Source organism: Microcaecilia unicolor, chromosome 3 (genome assembly GCF_901765095.1).
Source record: "Microcaecilia unicolor chromosome 3, aMicUni1.1, whole genome shotgun sequence".
Taxonomy (NCBI): domain Eukaryota; kingdom Metazoa; phylum Chordata; class Amphibia; order Gymnophiona; family Siphonopidae; genus Microcaecilia; species Microcaecilia unicolor.
The window spans coordinates 381,317,614-381,345,033 of NC_044033.1; the positions used below are offsets into that span (position 1 = coordinate 381,317,614).

At 43.2% G+C, this 27,420-nt stretch overlaps 1 protein-coding gene across 1 annotated transcript in view; it reads left to right on the forward strand.

Annotated features, from left to right (window-relative positions):
- The first annotated feature begins 19,789 nt into the window (after positions 1–19,789).
- The window catches only part of LOC115464769 (GRB2-associated and regulator of MAPK protein 2-like), a 50,362-nt gene continuing 42,731 nt past the window's right edge, over positions 19,790–27,420 (forward strand). Inside the window, exon 1 of the mRNA XM_030195123.1 lies at positions 19,790–19,957. Coding sequence (XP_030050983.1) covers positions 19,790–19,957 — 168 coding nt within the window. The remainder of the gene's footprint in view (positions 19,958–27,420) is intronic.

Sequence of the window (27,420 nt, forward strand, 5' to 3'; positions counted from 1 at the left end):
GCAATTCTACCATACCATAAGCAGTCATTTCTATGAGTCACACATGGAAAAAAGAAATCTTAAACACTACAGTGAGCACTAGAACATGAATTCACCTAAAACGAAACCAGACAGATAGTACAGATCGTCAATCCTGCACAGTCAATGCCAACTGAAAGTCATGTCTTTTTCACAAACACAGATACACCATATCCACTATAGAACAAGTAATCATAAACTTTATTTAGGCAAAAATTAAACTGAACCCCCAAGATGCCAGACTCTGCATACAATGCAACACCACAGAAACAGAAAATGTCCCCTAGTACTGTGCAAAATATAAAGACAGCAGATGTAAATTTGTAAAAAAAACCTAGAAATACCACTTTAAATTAACAAACAGAAATAAAACAAATATAGAAAATAAAATACCTTTATTGGACTCTACATTTAGCTGTCAGAGGCCAAAACCTTCTTCCTCAGGTCAATACAGTATAGTGTGTTACAGTGTCCTAACCTGCTGGGAAGGGGTTTTGTTCTCCGAACGTTAGTCAAAATGTATTAAAATTAGTCCAATAAAAAGATTACCTTATTTGCATGTTCTATAAACATTTATTAACACAGCTAATTACTACTTTATCCTAAAGCAAAAAAAACAAAAATATAATTTTATTTACAGTTTGTTGTCTCTGGTTCTGCTTTCCTCATCTTCTTTTCACTGTCTTCCTTCCATCCAGCATCTGTCTTCGTTCTTCTGCCATCCAGTGTTGCCTTCTTGCTGTCCCTCCATCCAATGTCTGCCTCCTCCCTGCCCACTCCATTCACTGTCTGCCCTCTCTCTCCCTTCCATTCACTTTCTGCCTCCCTCTCCCCCCCATCCATCCAAGGTCTGCCCTCCCTCTCCCCCCATCCATTAAGGGTCTGCCCTCCCTCTCCCCCCATCCATCCAGGGTCTGCCCTCCCTATCCCCCCCCATCCATCCATCATCGTCTGTCCCCTCTCTCTCTCTGCCCCTTTTTTAAGTCCCCAGTTCCAGCCCTCTTATCCCACCTGCCCTAGTTCTAGCCCCAGCCCACATCTACCCACTTGCTCCCCTTTTCAGCCCCATTATCCCACCAGTCCGCAGTTTCAGCTCCAGCCCTTTTCTCTCACCAGTCCCGAGCTTCAGCCCCAGCCATTCTCCCTGTCCCCTTTTTAGCCCCCAGTCTCCCCAGCTTCAGCCTCTGCCCCTTTTCAGCCCCCAGTTCCAGTACTAGCCCCGTTATCCCACCTACCTCCTTTTCAGCCCCAGTTCCAGCCTCCTTCATCTACATGCCTTGCATTAGGGACCCCTTTTCAGCCCCAGACCCCATTTTCCCACCAGCCCCAGGCATGGCTCCATTTTCTCGCATGGCCCTTCTCCACCCCCCCTTCTCCCACCCACCCCTTCTCCCCTCTTCTCCCATCTGAGATCCCCTCCCCACCCCAGTCCCCTTCTCCCCTTCTCCCATCTGAGACCCTCCCCCCCCCAGTCCCCTCCCCATCAAGACCCCCCTCCCCACGTCCCTTCTCCCATCTGAGACCCCCACCCCTTCTCCCCAGCCCAGTCCCTTCTCCCTCTTTTCCCATCTGAGACACCCTCCCCAATCCCCATCTCCCATGAGACACCCCACCTTCTCCCAGCCCAGTCCCCTTCTCCCCTCTTCTCCCATCTGAGACCCCCTCCCCACATCCCCTTCTCCCATCTGAGACCCCACCCCCTTTCCCCAGCCCAGTCCCCTTCTCCCCTTCTCCCATCTAAGCCCCCCCCAACTCGACCCACCTACCACCTTCGACAACAGCCCTCGTCTGCTGCCTCCATCCGGGGCTTTAAAAAAAAATCTGAAAAGCAGCATGGCAGGCAGCGCTTCGTGTCTGCCCTGCCTGCTTGTAAAAGAAAGCAGCAAACCTCCTCGTCAACGTCGCGATATCGGTCGGGTATTCCTCACTGGGTCCCGCCCCTGCGAGGGCGGGACCCAGTGAGGGAAGACCGACGCGACATCGTGACGTCGACGAGGAGGTTTGCCGGCGCTTTCTTTTACAAGCAGGCAGGGCAGACGCGAAGCGCTGCCTGCCATGCTGCTTTTCAGATTTTTTTTAAAGGCACAGGATGGAGAGGAGACGAGAGCTGACTGCAGTCAGCAACGGAGCACCCCCCACCCACTGATACTCGGGGCGGACCGCCCCCCCCCCCTTGGTATGCCACTGGTGCTAATAATTGGCGTACCTACAGCGCAGCTTAGTAAACAGGAACCTAACTTTTTACTTTCACTTAAGTACATTTTTTAATGTGTGCTTCACTGTACTTTTATTATACTTTTACTTAAGAACTTTGACCTAGTAATTGAACAACCCTAGACATACCTTACAAGCTGTTTTCTTGAAAAAATACCTATATATTTCATTGCTTGGAGAAATATTAGCAGCATAGCAGAACACTTACCTTGGGTTACAATTCAGCCTATTCATTTTCTGTTTAGCAAAATCAAATTCTTGGTTTTCTAAATTTATTATCAATTCTACTGATTTTGCCTACTGTTGGAAGATTTAACATACAGAGTTTTGCTTTGGTCTTACAGAAGTTATGACTGGCCTATATTGCCTTCTCACCACCTCTATCCTCTCCTCCTAGTTCCAAGTCCTTCACCTGCACCTCCAGTATGACCCTCAATCCTCATGCCAATCCCCTGCCTCTCCTCACTGGTATTCCCCTTATACCTACCCCCCCCCCCCCCCCCCCCCCCCCCCCCCCCCGCTGCTGGCAGAGGGGAAGCTGAACAGTGCTTCACACTGTCCACCAAAACAAACCCATAATAATCATAGGCAACAGAATGGGTGTAGGCCACGGAGACCATGGCCCTCCCAAGTAAATAGAGCTTTTCCTGACTCTGATAATGATTCGTTGTTACACTTAACTTCTTCATTTTGTTTTAATAAACACTGAATAAATCTCAGGAAACTCAAAATGAAGAGGGGGTCCATGCTGCACCCGTGAATAGCAGCTGAACTAATCTCTTATACACTTAAGAAAGCCATCACAATGACAGGCTCAGGAAAGAGCTTTGTTTTCCTTTGGTTTGTCATTTAAAAATATTAAACAAATACATCCTCTCTGGTGGTAAAGGAAGGAGGGAAAGAGAGAGGGAATCAGCCACCCTTTTCTTGTAAACACATGGGGCCCAATATTCAAAAGGCTGCAACTAGACAGGAGAGCCTCCTACTTAGCAAAACCATGCTGAGAAGGTTGGCTACTTATATTCAGTGAAACCAAACCGGGCAGTACCACTGAATATCGGTAACCTTAAAACTAGGCAGTGGATGTGTGGTCTGGGTGTGGAGTCAGGAGTTATGTGGGTGCCAGCAGTATTCAGTGCTGGTACCAGAGAGGTTGGAGAAAGAATAGGAGATGACCTGATATCACAATGCGGAAGCCATCTCCCAACCCCCCACAGCCGCCATGTTGGTACACCCAAAAACAAAGCATCATCGTTCATTGTTATTTTATCTCATATTTAGAAACATGCCAGCTTGTACGCATACAGATGAACACAGAGAAACTATCACAAAGGAATAACCTTTCATTGTGTCATTTGGAGGGGCTGATTATAGGGAACCCTGGCACCCCAGCAGGCGTTGTATTGGTGCTGATATTTTTCACCTAGTAAAGGGTCACAAAAATATACATCATGTTTTAAGAGAATCAGGTACTCAACATTTAGAGTTTTTATTTGTCAGTACAAAGGTCTTTTTAAACCTTAATTAGGTTGAAACCTGGGAGCATTTAAAATCTTTTTTTTCCTGTGCGTAGATCAAAAGAGAAAGATGGCATGTGAGAACATGCTTCTTTTGTTTTGTGAAATATGCATTGGTGTATTTAAAAATGCACGTGATATTTTTATTACTACTATTTAAAAGAGAAATATTGAGAAATATTGAATAGTGAGAGAAGCGCTACCTTCATGCAGAAGTTCTGTCCAGAGACCAGAGTCAGTCTACATGTGCCAACATTTTCCAGTTCTGTATATATTTATTTTCTTAAGTCTGTTTGGATGTAAATGACATGTATTTTTGCTTTTTCTTTTTTAAAATCTTTGTCTCCCAGCTGTGTGTTTGTATTAGATGAATCCTGTTAAATTTATTCGCATGTTTAATTGCCATTTTGATATGCTGACATCGCAAAATTTGAAATGCCAAGGTTCCAAGGGCTCCATTGCAAGCTGCAAACATAGCTGATAGGAAGTCCATTTCACAAACTGTGGCCCCCTTTTATCAAGCTGTGCTAGTGGTGCCGGTGCTGTAATGCCAACAAAGCCCATTCACTTTGAACGAGCTCCATTGCATTGCATGTGGCTTGATAAAAGGTGGCTGTATGGTCTTCTATAACATCTTTGAAGGAGTCCAGACACAGCAAGTCTAACATAGACTCAGTTTGTAAAAACTGGATTTCAGGGGTTTGTAGTTTGCATTGAAAGTTTGCTGATGCTCTATAAAATCTTGTTCTAAGGAAGAGAGGCTTTCTTCTGAATCTTTGTGTCCTTCTGGCAAAGTAATCAAAGTTCATGGCTGGAATGAGTGAGTGGGATTAGGGATTTGTATCTCCACAGATCCATGAATGGTTTCATGAGCAAAAGGAGTTAAAAAAGATTCAGTGAAGCTAAGGACAAAGGAAAGAAGCCTTTTCCTAGGGAGTTGAATTAGGGGTCACTGAGAGTTCCATGAACCAGAGGAGTCAAAAAGGGGTTTAATGAACCTAGAAAGAAGACAGGTGACTCAGGGAGTCATCAGATGAACAGAAGACGTTGGTGGAGATAGAAACAGAAACATGACAGCAGATAAAGGCTAAATGGCCCATCCAGTCTGCCCATCTTCCGTAACCACTAACTCTTCCTTTCCTAATGGATCCCACATGCTTGTCCCATGCTTTCTTAAATTCTGATACAGTTTTCGTCTCCATGACCTCCACCGGGAGGCCATTCCGCACATCCACCACCCTTTCTGTGAACGAATACTTTCTTAGATTCCTCCTAAGCCTATTTCCTCTTAACTTCATTGTATGCCCCTCACTCCAGATTTCCTTCTTTTGAAAAAGGCTCACTTCTTGTCCATTAATGCCCCTGAGATATTTAACGTCTGTATCATATCTCCTCTCTCCCTCCTCTTCTAGCATGTACATGTTGAGGTTCATAAGCCTGTCCCTTCTAGCATGTACATGTTGAGGTTCATAAGCCTGTCCCTATATTTTATGTCCAAGACTGCTTACCAATTTTGTAGCTGCCCTCTGGACCAACTCCATCCTGTTTATATCTTTCTGTAGATGCGGTCTCCAGAATTGCACACAGTACTCTAAATGGGGCTCATAGACTTATACAAGGGCACTATCACCTCTTTGTTTCTGCTGGTCATCCTCTCCTTATTGCGCCCAAGCATCCTTCCGGCTATGACTGTCATTTTTTCTACCTGTTTGGAAATGTTAAGGTCATCAGACACAATCACCCCAAGTCTCGCTCTTCCTTTGTACACAGAAGCACTTCACTCCCTATATTGTACCGTTCCCTTGGATTCTTGGACCCAAGTGCATGACCTGCAGTTTTAACATTAATCTTAGTTGCCAAATATTGGACCATTCCTCAAGCTTAGACTAAACTAGCCAGAAGAAGGCAACTGGATAGTCTAGTAGAGTGAAAGGGAAATCAAGGAGTACCAACAACCCACTGTGCTTTACTGTTTCACTATTGGATATGTTTGAATTGGAGAATCTGTTTAGTCAAATTCTTCCCTTGATTGGTGATGTGTGTGTTTTGAAGAATCTGCTCAGTAAAATTCTGTTTCTTTTCTGATAGCCATTTTGACTGTACATTGATTTTTTCTATGACTGTGCTAATTGTCTGAGCTGAGTGAGTATAGTGACCCCCACCCATTGAAGGTAGAGCCTTGAAGTTCATCCCCCAGTCCTACATTATCTAAAAGGTGAAGGATTTGGACTGCCAGGCTTTCTCTGTACTGTACACTGATGCACCATTAAAAGAGGTACTCAGTTGTTAACACTTCATAGAATAGTAGGATTCACTACTTTTAAGTTGGGGCCATTTTGGATCCAAATAAGTTGAAGGAGAGCCACCATATATCTTCCAGTGCAAGGCTATGATGACACTAACATGTATCAATAAAATACATTCCATCTAGCCTGCCTTCAAATGTTTCATTGAGGTTATTTTCAAGGAGGTATTTCCAAGCACATTCTCTTCTTCTGTTGAGAAATGCCTTGCCCTTCAAGAATGTGGCTCTTCCTCCCAACCACTTCTCCCTTTCTTTCACAAGCTTGGATAGAGGGGCAGAGAGTAGTGAACAAAAACAAAAAAAAAAAACAGAATGATGGGGGCCACCCTAGAGATCTTCAGGGGCCACCACTAGCCCCCAGGCTTTGCAATGAAGAACACAGAGGCTTTTGGTTCTCCGGGATGAAAAAAAATAAAAGAACTAATTACCAGGTGCTTCAGAATATTCTCTGTTTAGTAAGTACACCTAAAGTTTTACCTGACTATTTTAAAGAGGTACACTGTTGACCTGATATTCAAAGCAAGTTGTGTTCAATGGCAGTGTACCATTTAACTTACTGGATGCCGATATTGTATGCATTTAAAAAGGGGGCAGCACTGGAGCAGGCTGAAGGTGGTGCTGATACATATATGTAGCAGTAATATTTGTCTACTTGCCTTGGGATTGGTAGCGTGGACTGATGCTACTATTTGGGTTTCTGTGATGCGAATAAAAAGCACAAAAGTGCATCACAGTATCTTTTGTTGCCTTTTTTCATATTTGATGATTCTTTGACGAGCATTAGCATATTTATCATATTTGATGATTGTTTTCCCTTTCTCTTTAGAGAAGGGAAAACAATCATCAAATATGATAAACTGGATAAATTGACTATTTGGGTTTCTGCCAGGTACTTGTGACCTAGATTGGCGACTATTGGAAAAAGGATACTGGGCTAGATGGACCATTAGTCTGACCCAGTGGCTGTTCTTAAGTTCTTATCAGGCCTAACTTTAAACATATAAGAGTCGGAGTGATCACCAGTATTGTGCAGCACTAGGTTAAATGCCAGCACTTAAGTGTAGACTCTGACTGGGCTGGCTGAATATCAGACCCTCTGTTTTTTTTATCTTGCAGTATGATGCTCAGGTTTTATCTGAGTATCCCTGATTGGAAAGACAGCTCAGCAAAATAGATGCTTGCTGTTCAAAGATCTCTACATTTTAACAACTGTCTAACATAAAGCAACCCCATATTCTTAATGGTCAGTCAGGTTGACTAGTGCATATTTTTAGATAGTATTGGTCACAATCTCTTTCTTGTAGCTTGACCTTTTGTACAGAGTTATGTTCATGAATATACATATTTAAATCTGACAAATTAAGTTTTCTCAAATACAATCATGCTGTCAGATTCAGGTTGAGATAATTAAAATGGGATGCATCATGACTTCCAGCAGCCTAGGAGGGCACCTTCCCAAATGAAAATAGCATTGTAACAATGCCAAAGTAGAACGTGTACTGTGTGCTGCTGCAGAGCTGAAGCAACTTCTCTCTTCAGCCTGTTTAGGAAAAAGAAAGGTGGCACCCCTAGCAGTCCCTCCTAGCTGCAAGAAAGATTGATCATCAAAGACACAATAATTGTAACAAATAGAGGAAATCCATCACGTGCCAGCATTTCATCCAGCTTTTAATAATCCAGTAACCCAGTTCTACCTATTTCAGCGCATGATCCCAAGTACATCCAAAGGTCAGCTTAGCAGGGTTTAAAAAATGTTTGGCTACATTCCTACAAGAAAAATCCATAAGCCATTATTAAGATGGACTTGGGAAAATCCACTACTTATTCCTGAGATAAGCAGCATAAAATCTGTTTTTACTCTTTTGGGATCTTGCCAGGTACTTGTGACCTGGATTGACCACTGCTGGAAACAGGATACTGGCCTTGATGAAGCTTCAGTCTGACCAAGTATGGCAAATCTTATGCTTTTGTCACATGTGCTCGATGTGATATCACAGTAAACTGAAAACAAAGTCCTTGAAGAATATATCAATACACTGCAATGAGTAGTCAATCTCCTATGTTGTATTTCTACTGGCTCCTGCAGGGCCACTGACCTGGAACACTTTTGAATATAACAGATTGCTTTCTTTTGTCCACTCCAGGTTATGTAAAAGATGAAGACTGATGCTTGCACAGTACTTTCCTTTTCGTTTCTTGTTCTTTTTTTTATTATTATAAAGAAATTGACCGTTTTTAACTCCAAACAAAACAAGTAGACATGTAGTTCATTTTTCTCCAAAATTTAGATGCAATTTCCAGAAGAATTGTTCCTGAAGGTGCTGGTCTTCAGACTCCTCAGCTTTCTAGCAGGATGTACAACAGCTGCAGTTCTTTAGATATTGTAAATAGAGCACAGACAGAACAATGAACTGCACCTAGGAGAGGTAGTTTCATAGCTGCATTGACACATGAAACTACATGCTTACTTTTACCCAGGGCTTTTTTGAGGGGGTACTTGGGGTACTGAGTACCGGCATCTTTTCCATTGTCTGCCAAAACTGACCCAGGCAGTGGCGTACCTAGGGTAGTTGACACCCGGGGCCGGTCATTTTTTAACACCCCCCCCCCCCAAATCCAGTACTAGGCATGCCGAGAATACAAAACACCCAGGACCTATAGAGCAATTCTACCATACCATAAGCAGTCATTTCTACGAGTCACACAAGGAAAAGGAAAGCATCTTAAACACTACAGTGAGCACTAGAACATCAATTCACCTATTGTAAAACGAAACCAGACAGAATAGTACAGATCGTAGATCCTGCACAGTCAATGCCAACTGAAAGCCATGTCTTTTTCACAAACACAGATACACCCTAATCCACTATAGAATAAGTAATCATAAACTTTCTAATTAGACAAAAATTAAACTGAACCCCCAATGCCAGACTCTGCATACAATGCAACACCACAGAAACAGAAACTGTCCCCTAGTACTGTGCAAAATATAAAGGCAGCAGATGTAAATTTGAAAAAAAAAACTAACAAGTACCAATCACCACTTTACAAATTAACAAATAGAAATAAAACAAATATAGAAAGTAAAATAATACCATTTTATTGGACTAATACATTTAGCTTTCAGAGGCCAAAACCTCCGTCCTCGGGTCAGTACAGTATAGTGCTGTTACCGTATCCTATCCTGACCTGAGGAAGAGGGTTTTGTTCTCCGAATGTTAGTCAAAATGTATTAAAATTAGGTCCAATAAAAAGATTACCTTATTTACATGTTCTATTATAAACATTTAACACATCTACAATACTTTATCCTAAAGCAAAAAAAATTAAAAAATCTATTTTATTTACAGTTTGTTGTCTCTGGTTTCTGCTTTCTCATCTTCTTTTCACCGTCTTCCTTCCATCCAGCATCGTCTTCACTCTCTCTCTCTCTCTCTCTCTCTCTCTCTCTGCCATCCAGTGTCTGCCCTCTCTGCCGTCCCTTCCATCCACTGCCTGCCCTTTCTCTCTGCCCCTTCAATCCACCATTTGCCCTCCCTCTCCCATCCATCCAGGGTCTGCCCTCCCTCTCGCTCCCCCTTCCATCTAGGATCTTGTCCCCTCTCTCTCCCTGCCCCCTTTTTTCAGCCCCCAGTTCCAGCCCCCTTCTCCCCTCTGAACATCCCCACCCCCAGTCCCCTTCTCACCTCCCCTTCTCCTGTCTGAGACCCCCACCACAGTCCCCTTCTCACCTCCCCTGTCTGAGACCCCCACCCCCGTCCCCTTCTCTCCTCTGAACACCCCCATCCACAGTCCTCTTCTCCCCTCCCCTCCCTTCTCCCCTCCCCTGTCTGAGATCCCCACCCCAGTCCCCTTCTTCCCTCCCCTTTTCCCCTCTGAGACCCCCACCTCAGTCCCCTTCTCCCCTCTGAACCACCCCCACCCCAGCCCCCTTCTCCCTTCCCTTCCCTTCTCCCCTTGAGATCCCCACCCCAGTCCCCTTCTCCCCTCCCCTGTCTGAGACCCCCACCCCAGGTCCCTTCTCCCCTCCCCTTCTCCTGTCTGAGACCCCCACCACAGTCCCCTTCTCTCCTCTGAACACCCCCATCCCAGTCCCCTTCTCCCTCCCTTTCCCTCTGAGATCCCCACCCCAGTCCCCTTCTCCCCCTCCCCTGTCTGAGATCCCCACCCCAGTCCCCTTCTCCCCTCCCCTTTTCCCCTCTGAGACCCCCACCCTAGTCCCCTTTTCCCCTCCCCTGTCTGAGATCCCCACACCAGTCCCCTTCTCCCCTCCCCTTTTCCCCTCTGAGACCCCCACCCAGTCCCCTTCTCCCCTCTGAACACCCCCACCCCAGTCCCCTTCTCCCCTCCCCTTCCCTTCTCCCCTCTGAGATCCCCACCCCAGTCCCCTTCTCCCCTCCCCTGTCTGAGACCCCCACCCCAGTCCCCTTCTCCCCTCTGAACACCCCCACCCGAGTCCCTTTTGCCCCTCTCCTTCCCCACCTCAGTCCCATTAAAACCAGTGAAGCAGCGTCGCAGGCAGCGCCTCGTGCCCTGCTTGTAAAAAAAAATCAAATCTCCTTCCTTCTCCTCGTCTTGACGTCTTGACGTCGACTCGGGCCTTCCAATCAAATTGATTGGAAGGCCCGAGTCGACGTCAAGACGAGGAGGAGAAGGAGGAAGGAGATTTGATTTTTTTTTTTTACAAGCAGGGCACGAGGCGCTGCCTGCGACGCTGCTTCGCCGGTTTTTTAAATGTGCGGCGGGAGCGGAGCACCCCCCCACCCACTGGCACCCGGGGCGGACCGCCCCCACCTTGGTACGCCACTGGACCCAGGGACCCCAAGTTTTAATGAAAGAGCTCAGGCTCTACACAACAATTCTGCCTTGTTATTGATTCTGTGACTGGTTGTGGGAGGCCTGGCTATTGTGGGGTGGGTCCCTCAGTGATCACCCCACCCGTGAAGGGTGACCTAGCATTTGAGTACCGGTACTTTTTTTTGCTAGACAAAACACACTGCACTTACCTGTGTAGGTAGCAGCAAATTTTCAAAGCAAATATGTACTTTTGGTTTGAAAATTACTCCAGAGAATTATGCACATGTGTTTCCACCTACTCTTTGTTACATGCAAAGCTCCTGAGTTATATGCATATTCCATTGAACTTGTTTTCTAAAACCTGCATGCAGATTCTAATCCTTCGCCAACCCCAGCCCTGCTTAGTCTGAGAAACATATGCCCAGGTAGTACATGCAGAGGTTCACCCACATATTGGAAGGGCAAGTTTATAAAAGCCTGTTTCCACTGGCAAAGCATTATTTCACCCATAGAAATGGCTTTTAAAATTGTAAAATAAAGAGGCAGTGTTCAGAAAGACAGCTGCTGCAGAAAGATAAATGGATTTGTTTAGCTGCCTATTTTCATTTTCAGTAATCAGTGGTCCTATCACTGAATATGTGGTACTAAACTTGTTTATGAAGTACTTTATGGAAATTTTAAAATATTCCCTAGAAGCTATTCCTCCCATTGAATAAAATGTATTAGGAACCTTAATTCTTTAAAAATCTCTTGGGTGATGTGATGTGGAGGGTGATCGTGGCCTGGGAACTCAGCTGGATTTAATTAAATAATGTATCAGCTATTCTAGAGGAATCTGTTCCTGAAACCTCCAAAAGAGCTGTATTACTGGTGTCCCTGGTATTTGAGCAAGATTTAAATGCTATTTTGAGACTGTACTTTTGTCATACATCTGAATGTATCCTGATGTTACTAAAAGTACTCAGAAGAGAAGGAAATTGTTCTTAGCCATGAGACAAGACACAAGAGGAGTGGCCTAGTGGTTAGGGTGGTGGACTTTGGTCCTGAGGAACTGAGTTTGATTCCCACTTCAGGCACAGGCAGCTCCTTGTGACTCTGGGCAAGTCACTTAACCCTCCACTGCTGCATTGAGCCTGCCATGAGTGGGAAAGCACGGAGTACAAATGTAATAAAAAAATAAGAGACCTGGGTGCAACATTTTTGTTAGCTTAATAGTGTGGTTAAATTAGGTGGGATGAAATATGTTGTTGGGTTTTTTTTTATCCCAGAACAATTGAGAACTTTTCTAAACATGAAGAAAATTGTTTGAGTGTTTTTGCTATGGCTTTAGAGTAAATGTGGGGAGTTAGTTCAGTGACTTGTCTTGTGTAATCTGTATTAGCAGATTTATAATTATTTCCTTTAATTTCTCCTATTAATTGTCCTTATCACTCCCCCTTCTTCCTTAATGTTGTGGTCTAAGGAAGAGTTGAAGTATTGTTCAGTGATTGTTTTCTTTTGTTCTTCATATTATGTTCCTTTCTGTGTTTCTGTAGGAAAAGTTATCTTGTGATATATTTTGAAATTAATAAATAAACATACCAAAAAATAAATGTGGTACTAAACTTATCATACCCATTTAACATTGGAACTGCCACAGTGGTTATTTTGACCTCTATGAAATTAGGCTATTTACCTTTATCGAATCTGTGAATGAATTATGACTTTTCGTGCTCATTGGTGTTTTACATGACATGTACATTTCAAGGGCTAAGCTACTGTACTTTTGAAGATAAAAGCAGTCACAAACTGAAGGGATTCAAACTGACCCCTTTGACATTTCATTCATTTTACTGTGGCTTTCTTCAGGGTGAAGTAACAGAGTCTGTATGTAGGACTGTTTTTTGTAATATTTCTCAATCTGGATTGCTTGATGTGAAAAAAGACATTGCTCTCTGTCTAATAAATTTAGCACTTCCAAGGAAAAATAGGGATATGGGTCTATTTGATTTGAAGAAAAGCTGCTGAAACTATTGGTCATTGAATAATGAGCTTTGACGTGTGGATTAGGTCATTGGTCATAGGCATTGATTTTTTTGAGCTTTGAAGTGCAGATGAGGTAACTGATTTTTTGAGTTTAGATTTTTGTTTGAGTGGTTGCCAGGCTTTGTTTATATTGAGACCGCTATCATTTGAAGCTTTCTGCTTCGCCTAAAAGTGGACACTAGTAATTTCTATCCTTGTTTTCTCCTATTAGGTGCCAGTATTTTAGAACTTTCTATACTCTCATGTTTGACCAATATTGTGTCTTGCATCGGTTTTTGGTAAACATGCCTAGTGGACATCATTTTATGACTCAAGAAGTTCAAAAATAACTTCAACATTTGAATGAAGAATTGGACAAAGGAAGCATAAATAGCAATGGATCAGATTCCAAGAGCAATGGGGAATATATGCCTAACACAAGCATTTTGGATGCTGACATCAGCTAGGTTCAACATTAAGTTACCGCCCAAGAAAAAGATTTAGGTGTCGATGTTGATGATACATTGAAACCAGGGGCATAGCCAGACCTCGGCGGGAGGGGGGTCCAGAGCCCGAGGTGGGGGAGCACGGTTTAGCCCGACTCCCCCAGCCGCTGGCCCCCCCCCCCCACCACCACCACCTTCGGCCCCCCCTGCCGCCGCCAGGTACCTTTGCTGGTGGGGGTCCCCAACCCCCGCCAGCAGAAGTCTTCTTCAGCGCCGGTCTCCGGCACCTTTGCTGATCTGTTTCTGTCAGTTCTGACTCCTGACACCCTGCATACATGTCCTGCATGGGCTACATACCAGAAAAGTTTATAATCCATTATTAAGATGGACTTGGGAACTTCACTGCTTATCCCTGGGATAAACAGCATAAAATCTGTTTTTACTCTTTTGGAAACTTGCCAGGGGTTGTGTGATCTTGATTCACCACTGTTGGAAACAGAATAATGGGCTTGATGGACCTTCAGTCTGACCCAGTATGGCTATGTTTATGTTCTTATGTCCTTATTTCATAAGTAGCATTCATGTTATGGATGCCCATAAACCGGCACTTAGATGTCTATCATGCATAGATGTCTAAGTTCTGATTTTACAAAGTGGGGATATGGATGTCTAAAACTGAAGAATTTGGCATGGTCTGGGCATGCCAAACGAATCTGATTGAATTCTTTGACTTGGATTTCAGCAAAGCCTTTGATACAGTTTCTCATTGGAGATTCTTGAGTAAACTTGACAGGCTGAAGTTAGGGCCCAAAGTGGTGAACTGGATTAAAAACTAGTTGACAGACAGACACCAAAGGGTAGAGGTTAATGAAATTCACTTGGGGGAAGGAAAGATGAATAGTGGAGTGCTCAAGAATTGGTGCTGGGGCTGATTCTGTTCAATATATTTGTAAGTGACATTGCCAAAGAGTTAAAAGGTAAGGGTTTACCTTTTTGCAGATGATATCAACATTTGTAACAGAGTGGACACCCTGGAGGGTGTGGAAAACATGAAAAGGATCTGCAGAAGGTAGAAGAATGGTCTAATGTTTGGCAATTAAAATTGAATACACAAAGTAAAAAATATCCACAGATCAGATTCACTGAATAGAATACCATGAAAGCCACAAAAAATACTGTGAATCAAAGTAATAACACACTCATTCATTTAGAAAGGAGGAAAAAGACCTCATACAACTGTGACCAAAAGACGGCATGTAAAACCGGACCACAAGATCAGCTGATCAATGTGCACACAGTTAAAGAAGTAATCATAGATCAAAAAACCTCCTGTGAAATTCACTTTTCAAAACAAAGAACAATCTTAAACAGCAATGTCATGCAAAATGAAGAACTCCATGAGCACTTATCTTAAGTAGTGCAATGAATTGGTTCTCGGTCGCTCCGTCTAGGCAAAATAAATTAAAGACAGTGAGGTCCCGATGGACCCGTTTTTGCTCCAGCTTCATCTGGAGACCTTCACTGTGCCCCAGTTCTGTGAACGAGAAAAAAAACAAAAGTGCTCAAAAGAATCCACAAAAAAATCTAGCGTGCTCATAAAATAACTCAGACATAGGAGCCAACTTTTTAAAATGATTGGGGGTGCTGAAAAATTTTTTTTTTTTACAGGCAGTGCATCCCCCCCCCCCCCCCCCCCCCCCCCCCCCCCCCCCCCGCCATACCTTAAATCCTGTCTGCTGCAGTCTTCACCTGGGCAGTGGCAGCGCCACTCATAGGCTGCCTGCAACCTGCACCAGGACTACTTCCCTAAACAGTCCCACCCCTCAGTCCCCCCGTACTGTGCAAATATAAAGAGATGCAAATTTCAAAAACTGACATATTTCAATCACTATACTATAGGTTAACAAATACAAATGAAACAAAAAATGGAAAATATGATAATATCATTTTATTGGACTAAATACATTTTTCAATTAGCTTTCAGAAGCCAAAACCTCTTTCCTCAGGTCAGGACAGTATACTGCTGTTATGATATTCTGTTCTGACACGAGAAAGGAGAGTTTGGTCTCCAAACATTAGTCAGAAAAGTATTAAAATTAGTCCAATAAAGATATCACCTTACTTCCATTTTTTGTATTTATTAACACAGCTACCACACTACTTTATCCTAAACTAAAAATAAAATTCATTTTTTTCCTACCTTTGTGGTCTGGCCGTTTACTGTTTCTAATTGTGTTGGTCCCAGTCTCTTGTTTCTTCTTTCCTCAATCTTAACTCTCCCCCTTTCCATCCAGCATCTACCCCCTCTCCTCTCCCCTTTCCATCCAGCATCTGCCACCTCCCTTCCCCCTCTCCATCCAGCATCTATTTTCTCCATCCATGTGTTGTTTTTCTCCTCTTTTCCCTTTCCCTCATCTCAGTCAGTATGCATCTCCTTCCTCTCTCTTCCCTCTCCTCCATCCATCTCCAGCATTTTTCCTCTCTCTCCGCCCCTCCATCCATGTTCATGTCCCAAGACAGCCAGCGAACAAAGAAACAAAATGGAGCTCATCATTTAAAAGGACGTCAGATGCCGAACAGCCAATCAGAGCTGAAGATGTCAATATATTAAGAAAATTGCTTGTTTGATCATAGAAATGCAGCCCAATGTAAAGTAGAATTCAGTCCAATAGGTTCCAACGCGTTAAATCTAAAAATCCAATGCTGTTCCAGTTGTAGTAATCATTTCTTCAAATCTCCTCCCCAAATGCTGAAAGGGACACAGTCAATAATCCAGTAACAAAAGGATTCAAAACTATAATGAAGGTCCCTGCAATGCGAGACCAATGGAGCCCCAAATTTGTTATTGATCACACATGATTTATGCTCACTTAGAGGAATAGAAAAATTGTGTTCTGTTTTGCCCACATAAAATTTCATGCAGGATGTAAACAACATTGTCAGATTTACAAGTGATCTCAAACTTCAATTTGTAAATTTTCCCTTCGGCAGGATTAGTGAAATCAGTACATTCTGTGGTCAATCTGCAAACCGTTCTGTTTTGTGAATGCAATTAGAAACGGTATAGTAAATAAATAAACGATAAACGATAAAAAGAACAAGCCCCACATTTGGAATGACCACCTATGCCATTAGCAATTTTCTTAATATGTTGACGTCTCATTCACAGAACTGGGACACAGTGAAGGTCTCCAGAGGAAGCTGGAGCAAAAGGGGTCCATTGGGACCACACTGTCATTAATTTATTTTGCCTAGATGAAGCGACTGAGAACCGACTCATCGCATTACTTAAGATCAGTGCTGGTGGAGTTCTTCATTTTGCATTGCTGTTTAAGATTGTTTTTTGTTTTGAAAAGTGAATTTCACAGGAGGGTTTTTGACCTTTGATTGCTTCTTTAACTGTGTGCACATTTATCAGCTGATCTTGCGGTCCGGTTTCACATGCCGTCTTTTGGTCACAGTTGTATGAGGTCTTTCTCAATTAAAATTTAATACAAAGAACTGCAAAGTGACGCATTTGCAGCAGACTTGCTCGGTCTGTGTCCCATGTAGGTCAATCTGATTTAGGATGGGTTGGAGAGGGCTTTGATAGCAATTTCAGTAGCTAGAACGTGAGGAAGTGCTGGGCAGAATTTTATTGTCTATATTCTACAAATGACAAGATGGATTCAGATAGACTGGCGTGGGCTTTGATGGCAACTTCAGTATTTGGAATGTAAGGACAGTGCTTGGCAGACTTCTACAGTCTATGTCCCAGAAATGCCAAAGAAAGACCATGATCAAGTATTTTATATCACATTCATTGTTAGTTTAATCTTGAATTGATAATGAGTGTGACTGACAGTGTGGATAGATCATTCGGATCTTTATCTGCCGTCATTTACTCTGTTACTATGGGGCTCATTTTTGAAAGAGGAAAACGTCCAGAAAATGTCATAAAGCAGCATTTGGACAAATTTCTTCTCAAAACATCCAAAACTGGTATTTTCGAAACCTATTTTGCAGACTTTTATCTATGCAATTCATCTGCAGTGTATCCAAATTATTTTGGGGGTGAGATTTGGGTGTTCCTAACACTTGGATGTTTTATAGCCATAATGGAACAAAACGAAAATGTCTAGGGCTAAAGCTTCAATGTTTTGATCTAGACCACTGAATAAGGCACAAAAAGGTGCCCTAAATGGCCAGATGACCACTGGAGGGAATCAAGGAGGACCCTCCTTATTCCCTAGTAGTCACTGATCCCCTCCCACCCTCCAAAGATGTGAATAAAGATAGTACTTACCAGCCTCTATGACAGCTTCAGATGCTACAGCCTGTTCTATTAAAGCAGCAAGCAGGCACCTGGAATAGTGTAGTGGTTGGTACAGTGCACTGTAGAGAAGGGGATCCAGGCCCATATCTCACTCTACCTGTCACACTTGTGGTGGAAATTGAGCCCTCCCAAACTCAACAAAAACCCACATATAGGTGACCCTTTCACCTATAAGAACTATTATAGTAGTGTACAGTTGGGGACGGTGGGTTTTGGAGGGCTCAGCAGACAAGATAAGGGGGTAATGGGGAAAAGTGTACCTGAGAGCTTTTATATGACATCCAGAGCAGTGACCCCCTAGGGTGCCCCATTGTTCTGGGATGTCAGTGTGGCCAGTCTACTAAGATTGCTGGTTCCTCCTACATCTCAATGGCTTGATTTTGTGCATTTTGTACTTGGACTTTTTTTTGAAGATGGACCAAAAAGATAAATGCACAGGGCACAAAACCATCTAGCATGTGTCCATTTTGGGAAAAAAAAATAGACATTTTCTAACAGCACCATAGAAATGATAAATAGTAGCAGGAGTAGTTGATAGCATATGCACTTAAAATTTTTAATTTCTTTTCTTCTTTTTTTTTTTTTAATTTTTATGTTATTTCATTTCTTTAAAATGAAATAAACAAAAAGAGCCTAAACCAGAAGAAAGAAAAAAAAGGTCTGGCCCCCTCCTTTTCCCAAGCAGCTGCCACTGATGAAGCTATTAAACAACCCCTTTTAGTGCCACCCCTAAAATTGAGCTGCCCTAGGTGGTTGCCTGGCTTGCCTAGTGCTAGGGCTGGCCTTGCCATATCTTGCCTTACCACAGATCCCTACTTTGTTAGGGGGGAGAAGTGATCCCCCATTGTCCCTGCCCAACCACAGCTGTTGTGCAACAAAGTGATGATGCCATAAGAAGAGGGTAAGAGGTGGTTGGGGCCACTGAGTTGTTAAATATCTTCAGCAGCAGCAGTGGCTTGGGGCAAGGGGTCCCAGATACCAAGCACCTTTATGTAAAAAAAATAGTAAAGTGAACAAAAGGGAATTGAAATGACATTCTGTTCATTTTTTCCTTTCATTTCATTTAGCACATCCCTTGTACTATAGACGATGAGCATTGATAACAGTCTGAAGGCAGGGTTCACAGTTCTACTCTGAGTTCAAAAATCTGTTCTTAAATTGAACATTCTGTATATCGCAAATTTTCTTCCCTCTAATTGGTTCATATTGTCTTCTTAAAAGTTATTTTGTTTTGAGTTATTCCAACATGACTGGAAAATGCTTTTATGTGACACTTCTCCACTTGTGCTGGTTTAGATGTGCCAGTCTGTAGTTGCGTCAAACATCTGTTAATACTGATAAGATGTGGTTTATGATTCAGGTGTCTAAAGAAGCTTAAGAAAACTATAGTAAATTTTAGAAGGGCTAAGCCAAGGATAAGTCCTGCTGAATTAAGAATGTGTCTATAGGCTTGCAGTCTCAGCTATTGTGAAGAAGTCCCACAATCCTTTACCAAGATCTGTTTTGTAGCAGCCATGTTTTAAGGGCCCTTTTACTGAGCTGCGTAAGCGCCTATGCACGCCCAATGCATGTCATTTCTGAGTTACCACCTGGCTACCATGTGGTCCTGGTGGTATTTTCATTTTTTACGCTCGTCCACTATGCGCTTCAGAAAATATTTTTATTTTCCAGCATGTGGACGGTAATCGGCATTTGAATGGGCGTTGACCATTACCGCCTGGTTAATGCATGATACCTTACCGCTAAGTTAATGGGTGGTGGTAAGGTCTCAGATCCAAAATGGACATGTGCCAATTTTCATTTTGCCGCACACCCATATTTGGCCCCCTCCCCAAAAAGGCATTTTTTACAGGTGCGTTGAAAATGATTCTGCGAGTGGCCAAAACTTGCGTCTATACTACTGCAGGCCATTTTCAGCACACCTTAGTAAAAGGACCCCTAACTTATTTAAAAAAATAAATAAATAAAAGCTTCTGACAAAAAAGGAGAAGAAGAATATCTTACAGTCTTGGTTCCCAAAGAATTTTCCAGACCATTCACACCATTAGTGTTGTTTATGTATTTCTAAAATGCTAAACTTGCACACTACAAAGGATATCATAATTACTGTAAGAAAATAAAATTATTACTGTATTTGTTCTGCCAGAATTTAAAGTCCCACATGAATCTAAATATGACAATTGATATCTTCTTTCTTATTGACATTTTAGGGAAATTTAAGCTTTTGGATCAAGACCGTGACGTCCGAGAACCTGTTCAGTATTTCAGCAGTGTAGAAGAGGTAGCGAATGTCTTTCCAGACCGTGTCTTTGTCATGGAGGCCATCACCTTCAGTGTCAAGGTTAGTGCCTTCACTTTCAACATCTTTCCTTCACTATCTTTCCAACTGAGCTTGGACGGTTCCAAATCCAGGGACCTGCTTTCTACTCTGTTGGGTATGCGCATAATACCTGCTGCTGTCACACAGCCTAGTATTCACTGTCACTTTCATGTCTTATGGAGCGGCAGAGGGTCAGTGACCACTGGGGGATTAAAGAGGGATCATGCTTTAATCCCTCCAGTGGTCATCTAGTTAGTCAGAGCACCTTTTTATAACTTGGACGTGATAGACAAAAACGTTCTTCTTTATTGTCTTGACATTATATCCTGTTCCATTATCACTGAAAGATATCTAACTTTTTGGCCTGCCCTGGCCCCATCCAAGTCTCATCCTTGTCATGCCTCAACACACCTTATTTATTTATTTATTTATTTATTCATTCATTCCATTATTTAGCCCATCCTTCCAATAACACCCAGAATGGGTTACAAAGCTGCATATATAATGAGTAGACAGAAAACATAAAGTAACAGCACAGCTAATATAAAACAAAATAATGTACCTGAAAAAGGTGCTACTATGAGTTTTTATCTCTGCGGAAAGTTTTTCTTCATATTCTCTTTTAGCCTTTCTTACATAAGTACATAAGTATTGCCATACTGGGAAAGACCAAAGGTCCATCAAGCCCAGCATCCTGTTTCCAACAGTGGCCAATCCAGGTCACAAATACCTGGCAAGATCCCAAAAAAGTACAAAACATTTTATATTGCTTATCCCAGAAATAGTGGATTTTCCCAAGTTCATTTAATAATGGTCTATGGACTTTTCCTTTAGGAAGCCGTCCAAACTTTTTTAAAACTCCATTAAGCTAACTGCATTCTTATCAATGCTTTGCATCTGGCTTGACACTTCTTTTTTTCTTCATTTGGATGCTTTTTCTATTCTTCAAAGGATGCTATTTTGGAACCAATAGCCTCTTTGACTTTACCTTTTAACCATGCTGGCTTTCGTGTGCTCTTCTTTCCACCTTTGTTAATTCATGGAATACATCTAGTCTACACTTCCATAATGGCATTTTTAAACAACGTTCATGCTTGATTTAACGTTCTACCCCCTGATATTCAGCCGGCAGCGGTCAGTGTTTTTTTAAATGCTGATCATCGCCAACTAAATGTCCACCGATATTCAGTGACGGGCTATGTCCGGACACCGGCACTGAATATTGGGGGATAATTTGGGGTGGACAGGTAGCCCCGGCTGACTATCGGGCCTGGGTCCACATTACTTTTGATTTTGTTTGGGGCTTTTTGTTAAAAAAAAAAGAGAGAGAGAGAGATCCCCTCCCACCCCACCCCCCAACAATGGCCCTCTTTCCTTCCCTCCTCCCCCCAGCCAATGGCAAGAAACCCCATCCAGAGGGCCCAATGCCTCACCAGCTGTTTATGTAGACCCTCTCCCTGAGCCTACCTGTAGCTCTGGTGGTCCGTGGTGGTCATTGGGGGCATGGGCACACACCCGCATAACCCCTGCCTCTTGCGGCCGCTGAAAGAAAATGGCTGCTCAGTACTTTAGCGGCCACAAGGGACAGGAGCAAGGGGCTTGCACTCCTCCCCCAACAACCCCATGGACCACCAGGACTACAGGTAGACCCAGGAGAAGGGATAACTGGACAGTTGGGGGGAGGCAGGGGGCCTTCTGGGGTGGAGGTTCTTGCCGCAGGCTGGGGGGAAAGGGGAAGGAAAAAGGGCCATTGTCAAGGGGTGGCAGGGAACTCATTGGCTTTTTTTTTTTTAGAAAAGCTATGTAGGCCCCTGCCTAATATTCAGTGCTGTGACCCGCATAGCTAGGCCAGCCAAAGTTAGGATAGCTTTTAAGCTGTCCTAAATTTGACCGCTTGCAGATGCCAGCATTGAATATTACCAGCACCCGCATAACCTGGGCTCCTCTCTAACGCCATCCCCTGTACCGCCCCTGACCTACCTCTTTTTTTTTTGGCAGCGGTCAGAGGCAATGTTCAGCAGCACTGCCCACTTTAGTGCCACTGAATATCAGAGGGTAGGCGACAACAAGCGATTTAAGTGGGCAGGAGCCTCTGCTACCCGCTTTAAATGTTTTGAATATCAGCCCTCTAACCTTTGCGGCCAACCTTTTTAGCTTCTTTTTAACCATTTTCCTCATTTTATCATAGTCACCCTTTCAAAAATTAAATGCAGCTACAGTAGATTTCCTTTGTGATTTCACTCCAGACATCAGCTCAAATTTGATCATGTTATGATCACTGTTTCCCAGTGGATCCAACACAATTACCTCTTGTTCTAAGCCCAGAATTCCACTAAAGACTAGATCTAAAATAGCTCCCCCTCTTGTTGGTTCTTCAACCAGTTGCTCCAAGGAACAGTCAGTTATTACATCTAAGAATTTTACCTCCCTAGTGCTCCCTAATGTAACATTTATTCAGTCAGTATTGGGATAATTGAAATCACTGTACAACATTGGAACAAGTAGAATATAATAACCACAATATTCAAAGAAATTCTACAATCATAAACCACGAGTATTCCAGGGTGAATATGGACTTTATTGAAAGATGGTGGAGAAAAAAAGACCTCAGTGAAAACCAGTCCTACCTCTTCTTAAAGGACACGCCTTTTAAATAGAGAGAAAACCTCTTTAATCATCAGTCTTCAAAAAAAACTGCACATCATTTGCTTTCATCTTAAATGTGCCAACATACCCTTCCAAACACTCATAGGGCCAGACACATCAAGCAAAAAACTCCACTACTTATCTTGGACCCACTGTACCCAGATCTAGGTGCCCCCCTTCACCCGTAAGGGCTATGGTAGTGGTGTACAGTTGAGGGTAGTGGGTTTGGGGGGTTTAGGGGGCTCAGCACACAAGGTAAGGGAGCTATGTACCTGGAAGCAATTTATGAAGTCCACTGCAGTGCCCCCTAGGGTGCCCGGTTGGTGTCCTGGCATTTGAGGGGGATCAGTGCACTACGAATGCTGGCTCCTCCCATGACCAAAGGGCTTGCATTTGGTCATTTCTGAGATGGGCGTCCTTGGTTTCCATTATCGCCAAAAATCGGAAACAACCAAGTCTAGGGACGACCATCTCTAAGGATGACCGTATTATCGAAACGAAAGATGGACATCCATCTTATTTCGATAGTACGGGTTTCCCCGCCCCTCCATCGGGATGTTTTGCGAGGACGTCCTCAGCAAAACTTGGGCGTCCCTTTCGATTATGCCCCTCCACGTCTTCCAAATATAGCCCCAAAAAAATTGAAGATGAAATCAGTGGTCAATCTTTTTTGAAGCATCAAACTAAATAGGGACTCAACACAGCAGTGTTTTGGCATGGAATATCTGCCTCAGGAGTCACAATAACTACATACAAACAAAAATACATATATATCAATACACATAAATAAAAATAACCCATACATAAAAATACAGAAAATAAGAAACATATACAATAATGTTAGAAATGTTAATTAAAAACTATTATTTTTCTTTTCTTTTTTCCCTACTTCCCTATTTCTTCCCTTCCCTTTCCCTTCATCTTCCTTCCCTTTTTCCCCTTCCATCCTCCCTTCTTCCCTCCTTCCTCCTCCTCCCCCTTTTTCCTGTTGCCTTTCCTTTCCCTCCCTCTCCCTGATTTTCCCCCTTCCCTCATCCACATATTATGGTCTATATTTTGGTGCAATTTGGTGCAATTTATATTTTGGACATGATTAATTCCTAATCTAATCCCTGATAAGACAGAAAGATAACTCCACTGAATAATAAAACTCAGAAAGAAGTATATATTTTGATTATTCTACAAAGGGAGTAAACAATAAGGGCCCTGTTTACTAAGGCCTGCTAGCATTTTTAGCGTGTGCTAATGGAGACACTCATATATGCCTATGGGTGTCTCTAGTGCTAGCGCATGCTAAGCAGGCCTACAGTGTGGCTTAGTAAACAGGGCCCTTAATTTATTTGTAGAAATGCATGTGAACCATTAATTCCAGTGTTGGCAGTAATATATTACTGGTAATATATTATGTTTAAAAGAAACAAATAATTGTGATGAAATAACTGTTCATTGCTTTTTCCACTAATGAGTAATATAATGTCTCATCTATATATATACTAGTGGAACCAAGCCCGTTTTGTCCAAAATGAAACGGGCCCTAGGAAGGCTCTCGTCTAAGCGATTTTTCCTTTCTCCCCTGCCCTCCCCTCCATGTCCAGCGATTCTTCCCTCCCCTCCGTGTCCCACGATTCTGACCTCCCCTCCATGTCCAGCGATTCTCCTCTGCCCTGCCCTCCCATCCGTGTCCCACGATTCTGCCCTCCCCTCCATGTGCAGCAATTCTCCTCTTCCCTGCCCTCCCATCCATGTCCTGCGATTCTCTCCTCTCCTCCCATCTCATCCATGTCCACCGATTCTCCTCTGCCCTGCTGTGCCTTCCCCTCGATGTCCTGTGATTCTGTCCTCCCCTCCAGCGCAGCTTTCCGTTGCCTACTTGCCTTCAATTGCTTTCGTTCGGAACATCCTGATGTCAGCTTGCCTCCAGCGTTCCCTTCCCTCTCATTGTTCTGCCCTCTGATGTCATTACGTCTTTACGCGAGGGCGGGACAGTGAGAGAGAAGAGAACGCTGGAGGCTTGCTGACATCAGGATGTTACGAACCCAGCTAGCCAGCCAGCCAGAGAACGTTGGAGGTACAAATTATATAGATAGATATAATGCAGATGCGTGTGTTTATTGTTTGTCCGTGTCCAAACTCCTCCGGCCCTGAAGAGCTACAGCTACCAAACCCAGTACGCAGACTCTACCCGCTGTTGTCGAGGTTATTATGTAGTTTGAAGCGATTCGGTTCACGGGGGCACTCAGGGGAAGGGGAGCAATACCTCCATCTATTAAATGAATAAGTTGCAGGTCGGAAAGTTATTTCTTGCTTTTGCTAAGCGACAGACTCCTTAGGACAGGGTGAGAGCTCAGAGAAAGGTGGGGAGAAACACGGACAGCAGCTGTTTAGTTGTCCCTCTCTCATTCTCTAATACCCTCTTCCCTAACATTTTCAGTACAAGGGAGGTTCAGAGACTGGTGGGAACAGGGTAGGGAGAAAGTATTGGGATCAGGCTGGGAAGTGTGTGTGTGTGCATGAATTTACTACCCTGCCAGGGGAACACTGCTCAAAAAGTGCGTGTGTGTGGGGGGGGGGGGGGGGGGGGGACTGAATTTCAATATGCCCTTGAAAAGAAGGTTGTGTTTTGACAGGAAAATGGTGAAAACCAAACAGGCAATTGCTAGATTGAAAGAAACAACTAATCAAGAAAATCAACCTAAAAATTGATTGGAAAAGAAAAGTTAGTGCTAGGTAGGGACCCAGTCTCCACATTTTCTGATTTAAGGGAGTATTATACTCAATGTCAATGTCCCCCTTTCTCACACACCCCTCAGCAAAACACCCCAGTCACACTCAGCTATTCTCACACACCCCCACTCACACTCACCCATTCTCACACATCCCTCAGCAAAACAACCCCAATCACAATCCCCAGAATAGCAGACCTCAACTCACACACATCCCTCAGTACCACCACCCCCACTGACACCCATTCTCACACACCCCAGAGTAGCATACCTCCATGCACATTCACCCCTCAGTAGTACACCCCCACTCAAACATCACAGAATAGCACACCCCCACTCACATTCATTTGTTCTCACACACTCCTCAGCAAAACACCCCCCTCACACTCACCCACTCACACACCCCTCAGCAAAACACTCACACATCCATTCTCACATATCTCTCAACAAAACACTTCCACTCATACACACACATTCTCACACACCTCAGCAGAAATCCTCCACTCAAACCCTCTTCACCAGTACACCCCCATTCACACTTATTCATTCTCACACTCACTTCTCAGCAGTACAACCCCACTCACAATCTCACCCCCTCTGTACCACATCCCCATTCACACTCACCCATTCTCACACCTCCCTCAACAGTACAACTCCTCAGTAGCACACCCTCACCCTCACTGACACTCATCCATTCTAACATACCCATTCACAGTCACTCTCAGCAGTACACTCCAACTCAGCCATTTTCTCACACCCTTCAGCACTGTCAACGTTTAAGACCATAGTTTTTGGGCCAGTCACAGATCCTGATACTAAATAGTTTGTTTTCTATCTAGGGCGGTTGAAACTACAATGGAAAATGAAATATGGCTTGCAGATAAGTGAAAAAGGCAGGCTAAATTAAGAGTTGGTGAAACACCAGTTGAAAATCAAAGGCAACTTGTGCACCAAAGGGAAAGGCAATGTCAAATAAGGAGTATTCAAAACCAACAAGAAAATGAAATACAACTTCAGTACCAAAGACAAACACAAGCTGCTATCAGGTGTCAACTTGTAAAACCCATGTTTTTCACATGTTCAATTATACATAAGCACTCCAGACGTTAGACTCTCCATATCTGACAACCTAAAAATACTTAGAGTAATGATTGATAACCATTTATCATTCGACACCATACCTAATCCATTACAAAAAAAATGTTCAACATGATGTGGATTTTAAAAAGAGTGAAACCATACCTTCCCTTGGACTCCTTCCGGAACCTAGTGCAATCCACAGTACTCACACACAGGCTACTGCAATAGTGTTTTCTTAGGATGTAAGACCCTAATTTTGAAGAAACTTCAGACTGCCCAAAACATAGCAGCCAGACTTATCTTTGGCAAATCAAAATTTGATAGCGCAACACCTCTTCGAGAGAAGCTTCATTGGCTCCCCATCAAAGAAAGAATAAACTTTAAAGTACACACTTTGATTCATAAGATTATATATGGAGAATTTCCTAACTACATGAATAACCTTATTGACCTCCCAGCCAGAAACAGATCATTGTCTTCTCGTACTTACCTTAATTTACACCTTCCAAACTGCAAAGGAATTAAATACAAGACCTCCTATGCATCCAGCTTCTCCTTTTTGGGCAGCCAGCTTTGGAACTCTCTGCCAAGATCCATCCGAACAATCAACGAGCATTTACCATTTAGAAAAATGCTAAAGACCCATCTCTTCAAGAAAGCTTACACTAATGACCACACTTAACTTCCTAAACCCACTCACATGATTCCTGTCCTTATGTTTATTATACATAAGACCAAGTCTCCTAATCTCCTTATGCTTATCTTCTACCTTTTCCTATCCATCCTTCCTACTCGTTACCCCTCCCAATCTCTCTCCTTTTGATCATCCTATCTTGCTTACCTCTCCTTGTTCAATCTACATATCCTTAAACCCCGTTATTACTATGTTTATTACAACTTGTTATTACTCTTCAAGACTTTGTAACTGCATTTACTATGTAAGCCGCATTGAACCTGCTATGTGTGGGAAAGAGCGAATGCTACATACCTGTAGAAGGTATTCTCCGAGGACAGCAGGCTGATTGTTCTCACTGA